The following is a 13,235-nucleotide window of genomic DNA, read 5'->3' as shown; positions in this document are numbered from 1 at the left end:
TGTGATCTTGGCTCACTGCAACCTCCACCTTCCAGGTTCAAGCAATTCTCCTACCTCAACCTCCTGAGTAGCTGGGATTATAGGTGTGTGCCACCATACCCAGCTAATTTTTTGTATTTTTAGTTAGAGACAGGGTTTCACCATGTTGGTCTTGAACTCCTGACTTCGTGATCCACCCAGTTTTGCCTCCCAAAGTGCTAGGATTACAGGCATGAGCCACCACACCCGGCCTCTAACGAATATTTCTAGATCTGCTTTAATATAGGTCAGACAGTCCACCTGGATCAAGTAGATGTATTAGTTATTTGTTGTTTTCAGTACACTGTTGGTGTTAAAAGTGCCATTTCCCACCTCCCAAAATTGTTCTACAACCTTCCAAAAAGTGGTTTGTTGTAAATCAAGTTTTAAAATCTAAAAACAGTCTGCCTTTCTCTTCAAAAAAATGGAATTATCTAATCACAAAGGCACAGTGTGCAGTTCAGTTTTGATATCATTTGCAGTTTCCTTTTCCCTTATAAAAGGTCCTGTTCAGTATGCCAAATTTTCTAAGTTATGGTTTTTAAAATTTTAGAATTGTAGAGTTAGTTGTACAATTCTACTTTGAGGCCCTAAATACTTTTTTAATTTAAAGAGCACTTTAACTTAATGTCATCTGCATACAACTTTCTAAAACTGATATGTGTAGTCTAATCTTTGATGAGCTAGAGGTGGATCCCATGATGAGTTTATGAACCCTGAAGAAAATGGGACTATAAGGTGCCCAAACAAACTAGTCAGTAACAACTACAGTGGTAGCTGATGAAAGATTATTGTTAAACTATATTTAATTATTTGAATGGAAATATTTATATCTGTGTTACAGACTCTTATAGCTTTAATGCTTAACTGTAATTTATGGGATTCCAATACAGTTATGATTTAATGAAAAATCTGAATCTTGAGTTTTACATTTAAAAGATACTGTGCAACCATTTATATCTACAAAAAACACCCGTCTAGCACTTAGAACAATGAACAATGCTACTCCAGGGAACTTTCCTGGAAGTGTTATCAAGTTCCAGTTTTGCTTCTTAGCAGTGGACTGAACTTACTGTTCTATGCCTGGTATTGTTCACTAAAATTGTTGACTCCATTCTTGTGTCTTGTTTTGTCAATGTGCTCTACACCAATGCCTGTGCTCCTTAGTTTCCTTACTTGTTGTTACACAATGTTATTTTACATTCCCATGGCTACTGACAAGGCTACAAATAAAAGAAAGCCTATATTTGTATACAATGCTAAATCTTTTACTGCCACTGTAAGTTTCTGCCTGCTGTGCCTTGTTATGGCTGCTTTTCTGCGCTAATAAAGCTCCCTTGATGGTCTTCTTGTGGGAAAAAAAATTTTTACTCTATAAAATTTTAATGCTTTTTAAAGTATATTTGCTTAAACATTACCACTGATCTATACAACAAATTAATCAACCATATTTCAGCTGGACTTACACTTGCATAGACCTTCTGGATCTCATAAGAACAAAATACACTGGGACAAATGTTTCTCTTCAAAGGATTAGTTTACAGAAAGCATCAGAATCACAGTCCTTCTATGTGGATGTATTGTACATTGGACACACATCTACAATCTCAACATTGGATGGTATGTTGTATCATTTTATCTCTACCATAATCTAAATATAGTAAAATCTTACCAAGGAAATTAATTTTATATTCTGTAGTATGGATAGAAACATTAATCTCTAAATATTAATGAGTCATTCTTTTATCTCAATAATATTATGATTTTATTTTGTAATGAATAGCGCAAGGTGGTTATTCTAAGGATAAATGAATCCTTAATGAAAACTTTCTCACAATAGCAAGAATTTGCTTTCTAGTCCAGGATTTTGTTTATGGATAAATATACTATGTCAAACATTTTCATTTTGCTTTGTTTTATTTTTGAGAAACTAACTACCATGAGAGAGATCTATTCCCAAAATGCAACTATTGAGATTGACATCTGTCTGCTAAGATTCACTTGAAACTTTTCACAGACTTAAAAGTGATAATTAATAATACTACAAATGAAACCTTCATTTCAATAGTGTTAGCATTGTATTTCTAGTCATGTTAATAGACATGACATTTATTAGATGCAATAATAATAAAAATTAAACTCTACCATCTTTTAAAAAGTTAACCTAACTCCAGTCACCTTAAAAGTGACTTTCCCATTTTTGAGAGACATTAGAATCCTTTTCTTTGGAACTGCTTTCAAGTGCAAGGCGGTGAGTTAACTGATTTTTTAAAAAATGTAAATGCTACTACTTTATTGTCACTCCTTTTGAATCTGCTGTCCCCAGACCTACATTATGATTGGTAGAACACGTATAAGACAGATGGATTGTGCTGGGATAAATGTTGTCATTCATTAAACAATATTCACTTAGCACCTACTATGTGTCAGGTATTGTGTCAAGTACTAAAAAAGAGCAATGAAGAACACAGTCCTCGTCCTGCTCTCATGAAGCACACGTCCTAGTGAGCACCACCTAGAACAGAACAAAGCTAACTAACCAAAGAAGGCTGGAGGAAACCCAGGGATTGGTTGCTTTTAAATGTTTGGTTTTTACTTGATAGGGTTCATATGTCAAAAGACATAAAGCTTTACAATATAAAACTGAAAGTTTAGAAAGCTTCACAAACTACTTGCCTTCAGGTCTTCTTTCTAATATTTGATTTTAAATACTTTATGTCATGACAATGTTGTTATTATTTGATGATTTTATTTTTAGCAACAGAAGCAATACAATTTTATCTCCTATTAGGTTGACTTTTAAATGGCAAAAACCACAGTTACTTTTACACCAACCTAATATTTTTATTTATATTCTTTAGAAATGCCCAAGAGAAGACTTCCTGCATTAGCAAATAAAGGAATATTCTTAGAGCACTTTCAGGTGAATCGGACCAAAACAAATGGGCCAACTATGACAATCCAATATTCTGTTACCATGACTTCATACAACTGCAGTTACAATATACCCATGATGGCTGTGAGCTTTGGGCAGGTAAGCCTAGAATTTTGCATTACTTTTTATGTAGTGAATTTTATTTTTAATTTTTTTAAATAGCCAACATACAGATGGAATATCTTTTAATAGGAAAAGACAATTAACTATTCTAAGGTTATATGACGATTTGGAGCATGAAGATTGACTTTAAGTATTAAAAAAATTCTTAAAGAAATATGTCAATGGAAAGGAAAACAGGGGAAAATATCCTTAAAAAACAAAGTCAGATTTAAGTAGAGTTTTCTCTGTGGACATAAAAGAGGAAGTTATGGTCTCTTCCAATAAATATCCTTAAACAGATATTATTGAAAGGGAAGTTGAGATTCTGCATTATGCTTTTAAATTGTTTTCTGTTATAAACACCATTTATTTTTGCTTGTATGAAAATTTATACAAGGGAAGAAAGAAGTGGTTTTTCATAATTCCAGAAGGACCTGAACAATTTTTTACATTTATAATAAATAATATTAAATATTACAAATATAATGAAAAATTTAAAACTTTAATTTCTATAAAAATATTCAATGAGTTACTATAATTTCCTACCACAAACCAAAAACAAGTATAAGCTCAAGATTAAAGATTAAATAATCATTAACCATTGTAATTGGAGTACAGCCTCACAGAAACCTTTTTGCAAAGTAAACAATTTTATGATTAAAATCACTGAAAAATTATAAAAACTCCAGAACAGTTGTCTTTATCTCATCCTGGACCAATGTTTTACTCTTAATATCTTCAAGATTAGCATCTTACAAATGCTTTCCAGTGCTTTACTCTTAGCTCTATTAGAAAATATAATAACTAATTCAGGGCTTTGTAGTCTCAAAGCATCCGTGTCAAAATTCTCCCATTTTTCAAGATTTCTCAGTAAACTAATTGGTAATTGTAACCTCTATCTTTAAGTATTTATCAAAGGTTACATTGAAGAATATGGGACTTAGATTTTTATGGCCTTTTAAGAAAATTCAAGTGACAGGTACATGTAATAATATGCACATATGTTAAATGTATAGATCAATAAATTGTTTTAAGAACTTTAACTTTGACATACTTGTAGATTCACATGCACTTGTAAGAAATAACACAGAACTATTTTTATATCCTTTACCCATTTTTCCCCAATGATAATTTTTTGTATAATATAGCACAATATCATAACCAGGAAATTGACCTGATAAAATCCACTGACCTTATTCAGAATTTTCCAGGATTGTGTGTGTGTGTGTGTTTGTGTAGTTCTTATACAATTTTATCACAGGTGTAGATTCATCTGACCACCACCAGAACAGTGGTCACATGCTCTATTACGAGCATCTCTTGTGCTACCTTTTTGTAGCCATGCTGTCACAGCCACCTCCCTCATTTCCTTCCTCCTGCACTCACTTATATATGGCAACTACAAATTCATTCTCTCAATAATTTTGTCATTTCAAAAATGCTACAAAAATGGAATCAGATGTCATATAATCGTACAAATATGTAGCTTTTGGATACTGGCTTTTTTTACTCAGCATAATTCCCTTGAGATCATTAAAACTGTGTTGATTAATTTATTCATTTTGATTACTGAGTGTATTTACTCTTATGGATGTACCAGTTTGTTTACTCACCCGTTGAAGGGCATTTGAGTTGTTTCTTGGTTTTGGCTATTATGAATTAAACTGCTATGAACATTCATCTATAGGCTTTTGTGAGACATAAGTTTCCATTTTTTCTGGGTTAAATTCCCAACAGTGCAATTATAGGGTCATATGATAAGAACGTGTATAGTTTCTAAAGAAACTACCATACTTTTTAATGAAGTGGTTGCACCATTTTAGATTCCCACCAGCAGTGTATGATCCAGTTTCTGCACAGTCTTGCCAGTGTTTGGTGATGTCATTATTTTTAATTTTAGGCATTCTGGTAGGGTGTGTAGCGATGGCTCATTTTCATTTTAATTAATATTCCCTAATGGCTAATGATGTTGAACATCTTTTTATGAACTTATTTGCCACCTACATATCTTCTACTGTGAAATGTCTAGGTATAATTCTTTTGTCAGATATGTGGTTTGCAAATATTTTCTCCCAGACTGTACCTCGCCTTTTCATCTTCTTCATAAGGTCTTTGACAGAAAATTTTTATAAGGCCAAATTTCTCATTTTTTTTTCTTTTTTGAAGGGTGCTTTTGGTTTCAAGTCTAAGAACTTACTTAGCTCTAGGTCCTGAGGATTTTTCTATTTTTGTCTAAAAATTCTATAGATTTACATTTTATATTTAAGGGCATGATCCATTTTGTGTTAATTTTTATATATAAGATGTGATTTTTGGTTGAGATTCATTTGTTTGCCTATGCCTTCAATTGTTTCAGCACCGTTTATTGAAAAGGTGATCTTTCTTCCGTTTAATTACATTGGAATCTTTGTCAAAAATCGTATTTGTGTGGGTATATTTCCATGTTTTCTATTCTTTCCATTGTTCTGTATGTCAGTCCTTCCACCAACACCATACATTCTTGTCTATTGTATCTGAATAGTTAGGCTTAACATTGAGTAGAGTGATTCTTCTCACTTTATTTTTCTTGTGCAAAATTGTTTTAGCTATTCTAGGTCCTGTGCCTTCCCATATAAATTTTAAAATAAGATTATTAATGTCTACAAAAAAAACCTTGCTAGTATTTTGACAATAATTACATTAAATCTATAGACTGTTTTGGAGAGAACTGACACCATTGTGATATCGAGTCTTCCAATCCATGAACACAGTATGTCTCTCCATTTATTTGTCTTCTTTGTGCTTCACCAGCATATTTAGGTCTTCATTTATTTGCATTTATCAGCATTTTTCAATTTTCAGTTCAGGTCTAGTACATATTTTGTGAGATTTATATAGGTGTTTCATTTTCTTCAAGCAGTTGTAAATGGTCTTGTGTTTTTAAATTCGATTTCCACATGCTCATTATTTGTGTATCGAAATGTAAATGATTTTTGTGTGTTTATCTTCTATCTTATAACCTTGCTGAATTCAACACATTTTTACAAAGTAGATACACTCATGTAATCACACCCAGATCAAGATAATCATTAGCTCCCCAAGTATCTTCCTTGAACCTATCTTCTTTCTTAAACTCACTCCTTATCCCAATAACCACTCTTTTGACATCTACAACCATTAATTATTTTCGATTGTTCTTAAACTTCATATCAATAGAATCACATAGTGTGTACTGCTTTGAATCCAGCTTCTTTCATTTAATTTTGTGAGATTCACATTGCATATACTGTAGTTCCATTCTCTTTGGTTGCTGTACAATTTTCCATAGTATAAATATACTATAATTTATCCATTCTATTGAACAACTTTTGCATTATTTCCAGCTTGGGGCTATTATGAATATACCTACTAGGAACATTCTTCCTTATGTCTTTTAGCACTAATGTTTATTCATTCTCTGGGCTAGAAGGCTTAGCATTTTAAATTTTACAGTAGTAACAGATAACTATAAGGGATCAAAAACAGGAGAATATAATTTTCACTATTAAGGTTACAATCTATGAATTTCTATAGCATGTGCTGCTTTTGTCAGTTGATCAGCACTGAACATTATGCAAGTATTTTTGTTAGCCTGGGTCAGCCACTGTGTAGATCATAAACTTTCTTAAATTGTTGGTTAAGTTTTCAAGACCCCATGTAGTATTTTTTGAAAAATTGTTTTAGTTTTTTAATAGCCAAGACCACATCTCATGCTCCTTTGCCTCTCTGCCGTGATTAGCACTGTACCTTGAACAGAGTGCCTGCTCAATAAATATTTGTTCCTTGAGTGATGGAAGGTGCATTCTGAATTAATGAGGTATTACTGCAGTTCCAGCTGATTGCTGCACAGATGACTGAGTTGACTTTGGCCTCATTATTGCAGCTGTATAGGTATGGCCTGTGTTGATTTATGTGACACTCCTTAATGTTCTGAAGAATCCTGAATACATGAGGCTCATTTATGTCATGTCACAGGATTGTACCATGATTAAATAGAAATCATGTAAGCCATTGTTAAGTTTAATCATTTTATCAATATTTATTTTGGAAATTAGATAATCACACATGAGACAGAGAACGAGTTTGTCTACAGAGGAAATAATTGGCCAGGCGAGTCAAAAATTCATATTCAAAGAATTCAAGCTGCATCTCCACCTCTAAGCGGCAGCTTTGACATTCAAGCTTATGGACATATTCTCAAAGGTATATGAAAAAAGTTTAAAATATTGGTGTATACACACACATATATGTATAATGTTATAAAGTGTTAAATGTTGTTTCATTTGAGAATTACTACTTATTGATACATGCAAATATATTGTTTATTTGAGATATAAGTAAATATGTGATATATTAAAGTCACATATGCATATATATTAATATATGCCATATAAGGGTCAATTAATAGCAATCACAAAGTTGTTTCAAATCCTTCTTTTTAATAGATTAGGAAATAATTCACCCATCCAAAGCTAACACCATTTATTTTGATTGTTTTCACTTACAAATAATATTTTTAAAAGTTTGCAAAAATTTATAACAATTTTTATAGCCATTTTTAAAGGCAGTTGAAATTATGATTTTCATAAGTCAAAACTTTCTATAATACATGCATTTAAAAAAATAAGCATTCATTACTCACTGTGATAGCCACAAACAATAACAATAATATTAAAATATAAAAATTGAGAATTGGAATATGATTTTAAAAGACATCTATAATTTAACTATCTAAGTCTGTACTAATCAGTATGATAGCCATGAGTCATATGTGGCTACTGAGCACGTAAAATGTGACTAGTGCCACATGTCAAAATATAACATTTGAATATAAGAGATTATATGTAATTTATTACTATTAAAATATTTTACCTGGTTTTGTTTTCTTTCTAAAATACAGCTACCAGAAAATATACAATTATATAAGTGGTTCACATTATTTATCAGCTGGGCAGAGCTAATATAGACAACTATAATAAACGTTTTGGCATACTCCTTTAGTAGTATTTCTCTTATAATTTACATAATTGAGAGTATGTCAGTAATATGAAGCTAAACTATTCAGGGCAAATGACATTTTTATGTTTTCATCACTGCTTTATCCATTATACCAGTGACATTCTCAAATGTTTGTTTCTCTTTTATATTCATGACTTATAGGTTATCAGTATTTTCAAAGACATGCAAATTAATATTAAGTTATTAATTTAATCAAAATCGATTTTTATATTAAAAGATCATTTTAACACTCAACATACGCTGACATTAAAATGATTTTATTTTTAATATCAAAATGAATTGATATGAAAACATCAACTGATATTTGATGTTTGTGAATTGATATTAAAAATATTCAATCCAAGGCCAGAATTTGAGGTACATTACTCATATAATTTTTAAAAATAATTGTCTATTATTTTTTTGAAATGGATAAAATTGTATATATTTTATTTCCAGGAAATATATAAATTCTTGGCATAAGTAGAATGCAAATTTTATTTTTACTATACTGGAAGGGGACATAGAGTCTACAAGTGATAATACATAATACATATTTCATATACTTTAAAGATGAAATTGGTTTGTGAATTTATTTTATTTTATTACTATTTTTTTTTGAGATGGAGTCTCGCTGTCACCAAGGCTGGAGTGCAGTGGCATGATCTTGGACACTACAACCTCTGCCTCCTGGGTTCAAGGGATTCTCCTGCCTCAGCCTCCCAAGTAGCTGGGATTACAGGCACGCACCGCCATGCCCAGTTAATTTTTGTATTTTCAGTAAAGACGGGGTTTTACCATGTTGGCCAGGCTGGTCTCAAACTCCTGACCTCAGGTGACCCACCCGCCTTGGCCTCCCAAATTGCTGAGATTACAGGCGTGAGCCACCACGTCTAGCCGGTTTGTGAATTGTGACTTCTGCTGTTTGCCACCCCTCTGTGAGTGCAGGCCTTCCCGCTGCTGTGTCAGCTGCAGATCTGCAGTTTGTGCTCCAGAGTCTGGAAGGATTGGGAAGAGTCTCAGTTACACGAGAGGGAACATGTGCTGGCTACGCATGGAACATCAAGTGGAGAAGCACCTGTGGAAAGCAGAATCTTCTACAGGTTCCCTCATTTAGCTTGGCTTCTCTTTTCTTCTATGTGCTATTTGCTTATTTGGACCCTGTTTTATTCCAAAAAGAACTGGAGGCTATGTATATTATAAAAATGCAAACCATAAACTAAAATTTCTTTAAAAGGAAATTAAGGAGAAGGTTTTTTCTAAATTAAGTTGACCCAGTGTTATCTTTCATGGAGAATGGCTGTTGGTACTTTACTCCATATGCCATTTAGAAAAAAGTCCAGGAATGTGTGTGTTAGAATCCCCTTGACAGGGGCAGGTGGAGCACAGTCAGGGCTGGTCTCAGAACTAAACCAAACTGAATCCAGATGTATGCTAAGGGGGTCCCAGAGAGAATCAGCCTCGCTATCATTCTACCACGAGAGCTGTATTTTGGGGCCTTGGATACTTCTGTGGTTATAAAGATGATCTTTCCAAGTTCATAAAGGAGTAACACCTTACGCTGTCATCTAATTACCTTTCTTTAGTTAGAGGGAGGAAGAGAATGGGGGAAAGGAGTCAGGCCCAGAGTATGTGAAGGAGAGGAGTCTAGGGACTTAGATTGTCAAACATTAAAAAGATGATGCTTTCAGCTGAGCACAGTGGCTCATGCCTGTAATCCCAGCATTTTGGGAGGCTGAGGCAGGTGGATCACAGGAGTTTGAGATGAGCCTGACCAACATGGTGAAATTCCATTTCTAGTAAAAATACAAAATTAGCTGGACATGGAAGTGCACACCTGTAATCTCAGCTGCTTGGGAGGCTGAGGCAGGAGAATTGCTTGAACCTGGGAGGCGGAGATTGCAGTGAGCCGAGATCGCACCACTGCCATTGCACTCCAGCCTGGGCAACAAGAGCAAAACTCAGTCTCAAAAAAAAAATATAAAGATGCTTTCTAGTGATGATGAGAGTGCAAGGAAATAGTTTCTTCTATGCAATGTTGGTGAGAACGAAAATAAGGACAACCTTTTGTGAAGATAACTTAGCAGTATCTTAATACAGAGACCTTCTGATTCATCACTATCACTTATATAACTCTATCCTACTGAAATAATAAGATAAATGTGAAATGATATAGGTGCAAAGGTAGTCACTGAAGCACTATTTGTAGAAGTAAAAACCTAGAAACCTAAACCACCATCAATAGCAGAAGGATTGTTTACATGATGTAACTTTCACAGTGAACATTATGCAGCCATGTGTAGACCCACATATATTCACCTGGAAAGAAATTCATGACATAAAGTGGAAAAAATGCGGAACTCTACTTATGAAATCATTTGGGGAAGGAGAGGAAGTGGAGAAGATAAGGCAGTGGGGGCATAAACAACCGTGTAAACAGAAAACAAGTCTGTATGGTTGTGCAAAATAGTAATAGTCATAAGAATGTGGGGGTTATTTTAGAAAAATCCATGACTGGGAGCTGAGATTAGAAAATTCCACAATGCAGATAGGTCTAGTGACTGACCGCCCTTGGTGTCTCTGCTGGTGTCTGTGCATCTACTCTCTTCCATCTTTTCTGATCAGTCTCCTCTGCTTATTCATTATTTCTGTTCCATATCATTTGGCTCACATATGGCCCAGCATGGAGACTCCTATCTCTTTGCTAGTCCCTGAATACATCAGAAGGTTGCCATATTTGCAGAGGAATTTTGTAAAGAACAAATTGTATATACTGATTTTACGTGGCTTTATTTTTACCATTGGAAGAACAAATAATTCCAAAACTAGGTGAAAAACCAGGGTAAAGGTAAAAAAATGATACAAGGAAAAGTTGACTCTCGGATAGAAAGATGACTCAGTTTTTCAATTATTTAACAATAATTTATCAGTTATCATATTCAGAAAAAGCATAGGACATTTTGAGAAAATCAAGTTTAGTAGATTCATTTTCTTTAGATTTATTTTTAATTATAAAAATTCAAGTTAATTTTAGTTTTAATTCAAGTTGTAATTGATGCAATGTATGATAATGTAATGGTCTTAATTTTTTTTCTTGGATATGTTATGCTCATTTTTGAAGAGTTTCCTTTAAAAAAAGTGACTACAATGGTTTTGAATTTTATTTTACATCCTTTGACTTTTTTTCACCTTTGCCCTATGCTGAAATTAAAAATGAAAAACTAGTGTGGTCATGTTTGTTACAACCTTTCTAATAAAATAATTGTGTGTAAAAATAGATTAATGATTCCAACATTATTGGAGAAAAGGCTAATATGACAGTCACAAGGATAAAGGAAGGTGGCTTATTCAGACGACACATCCTTGGAGACCTACTTCGTATACCCAGTCAACAGCCACAGGTATTTTTGAAACTTTTCTCATGACGCGTGATGTAATTTTAGCAGTATAACTAGTTTACAATATGTTAAAGACCTGGTAAAACAGGAGGATCGACTTCGGTATTTCATAGGAACATTTGTGTTTACATTGATCAACTTGATAATATTATTTTATGACTTTTGGGAAAATTATCTTCCTTATGATAAAATAGTAGATTTTTTAGCTCTACTATGTCAGAATTTGAAAATAGAGTCTTTCATTCAATCTTTACAGCAGTGATGTAAAGATGAAGAAATTAAACTGTAAAGACATTAGGTGACTTTCACAAGGGCAAGATTGAATGAAATATCAAAGTAGAAAAAATATAAACTAATTTCAGTAAACAAACAAGCAAATCAACAAAATTCCAATGCTTTTGTTAAAAACCTATTCATATGCTACTGCTGCCTCTTTGCCTCTGTTCTCTAGCTTCTTGTTTCTTTATCTGAAGGTTGAAGTCTATGTCAATGGAATTCCAGCTAAATGTTCAGGTGACTGTGGATTTACATGGAATTCCGACATTACTCCCCTAGTCTTGGCGACAAGCCCTTCTCAAGGTAAGTTCCTGATTTTTAACCTATACTAGGGTGTGAAAGATAACCAGCAAAATGTAAACTCTGATAATGACTTTTAAAACTGTGTTTATACTAGTGTCACTGTTACACTGTTAGCTAAAGCAAGCAAACAGTTCTACATTGTGAAAATTAAAAATCCTATCAGAGAAAAAAGCTATGGAAAGGGCACTAATTATTTATTTTTGAAAAAAACTATTTCTTTTGAAGCTGAAATCTTGCCTTTGAAGTAGAGGATTTACTAATCTTAAACTTCTCTAGTTTCACCAGTTAGACTCAGTCTTTAAAATTTCACTTGGACACTGAGGCACTTTTGTTCAACTGTACCAGCTAGGGTATTAAGTGGAGTCTTTTATTCTATGAGACCTCTTCTTCTAGGAGAGTTAGTATTAAAAGGCTAGTAACAAGACATCTGCTGCTTCATGAAAGAATGTGATCGTGTTCTAGATTTGAGAATAAGAGATATAAAAATTATTGCCAGGAACTCAATCTAAGGAACACATTATACCATTTCTTCATAGTATGTTATTGCCTCAAAAATGTGATTATGCTTTGTGTCTGAGCAACTAAGGACTGAAATAAAACAGCAGGAATAAGGATAGTAAGGGATGGCTTTTTTTCAATCAGAACAATAAACTCAGATGCTATAGTTACATATTTAATCTTGATGGATAGTAGGAAAACTCACCAACTAATTTTATAGTGGTACCTCCTAAAAATTATTAAAAATTTAAAAATATTGCATTTTTATGTTGAAAGAATATATTTTTCAGACTTTTTAAAATAGTGATGATACTAACTTTGGGATAATTCAGGTTACATGGGGTTAAAACTCTCAAGAATAAGGATTTGATGAACTTTAATTTGGTTATAGTCCTTTGGTATCCTTATGTTTATATCCACTCTTGCATTTTATAATGAATTCCTACTTTTTTTTTTTTTTTTTTTGAAACCGAGTCTTGCTCTGTCACCAGGTTGGGGTGCAGTGGTGCGATCTTGCCTCACTGCAACCTCCACCTTCCGGTTTCAAGCGATTCTCCTGCTCAGTCTCCCTAATAACTGGGACTACAGGTGCCCACTACCATGCCTGGATAATTTTTGTATTTTTGGTAGAGACAGAGTTTTACCACGTTGGCCAGGATGGTTGAATTCCAACTTTTACATGCACTTCC

General features: G+C 33.4%; 1 protein-coding gene across 1 annotated transcript in view; it reads left to right on the top strand.

Annotated features, from left to right (window-relative positions):
• The window catches only part of PKHD1L1 (polycystic kidney and hepatic disease 1 (autosomal recessive)-like 1), a 159,097-nt gene that overhangs the window by 50,445 nt on the left and 95,417 nt on the right, over positions 1-13,235 (top strand). Inside the window, exons 22-27 of the mRNA XM_011961082.1 lie at positions 1,475-1,638; positions 2,880-3,052; positions 7,129-7,276; positions 9,020-9,174; positions 11,350-11,472; positions 11,943-12,048. Of these exons, the coding sequence (XP_011816472.1) occupies positions 1,475-1,638; positions 2,880-3,052; positions 7,129-7,276; positions 9,020-9,174; positions 11,350-11,472; positions 11,943-12,048 (869 nt within the window). The remainder of the gene's footprint in view (positions 1-1,474; positions 1,639-2,879; positions 3,053-7,128; positions 7,277-9,019; positions 9,175-11,349; positions 11,473-11,942; positions 12,049-13,235) is intronic.

Source organism: Colobus angolensis, unplaced genomic scaffold, assembly GCF_000951035.1.
Source record: "Colobus angolensis palliatus isolate OR3802 unplaced genomic scaffold, Cang.pa_1.0 Scaffold535, whole genome shotgun sequence".
In the NCBI taxonomy this organism is placed as follows: Eukaryota; Metazoa; Chordata; class Mammalia; order Primates; family Cercopithecidae; genus Colobus; species Colobus angolensis.
The sequence above is the reverse complement of the archived record's forward strand: the minus strand, read 5'-3'. Positions and strand labels throughout refer to the sequence as shown.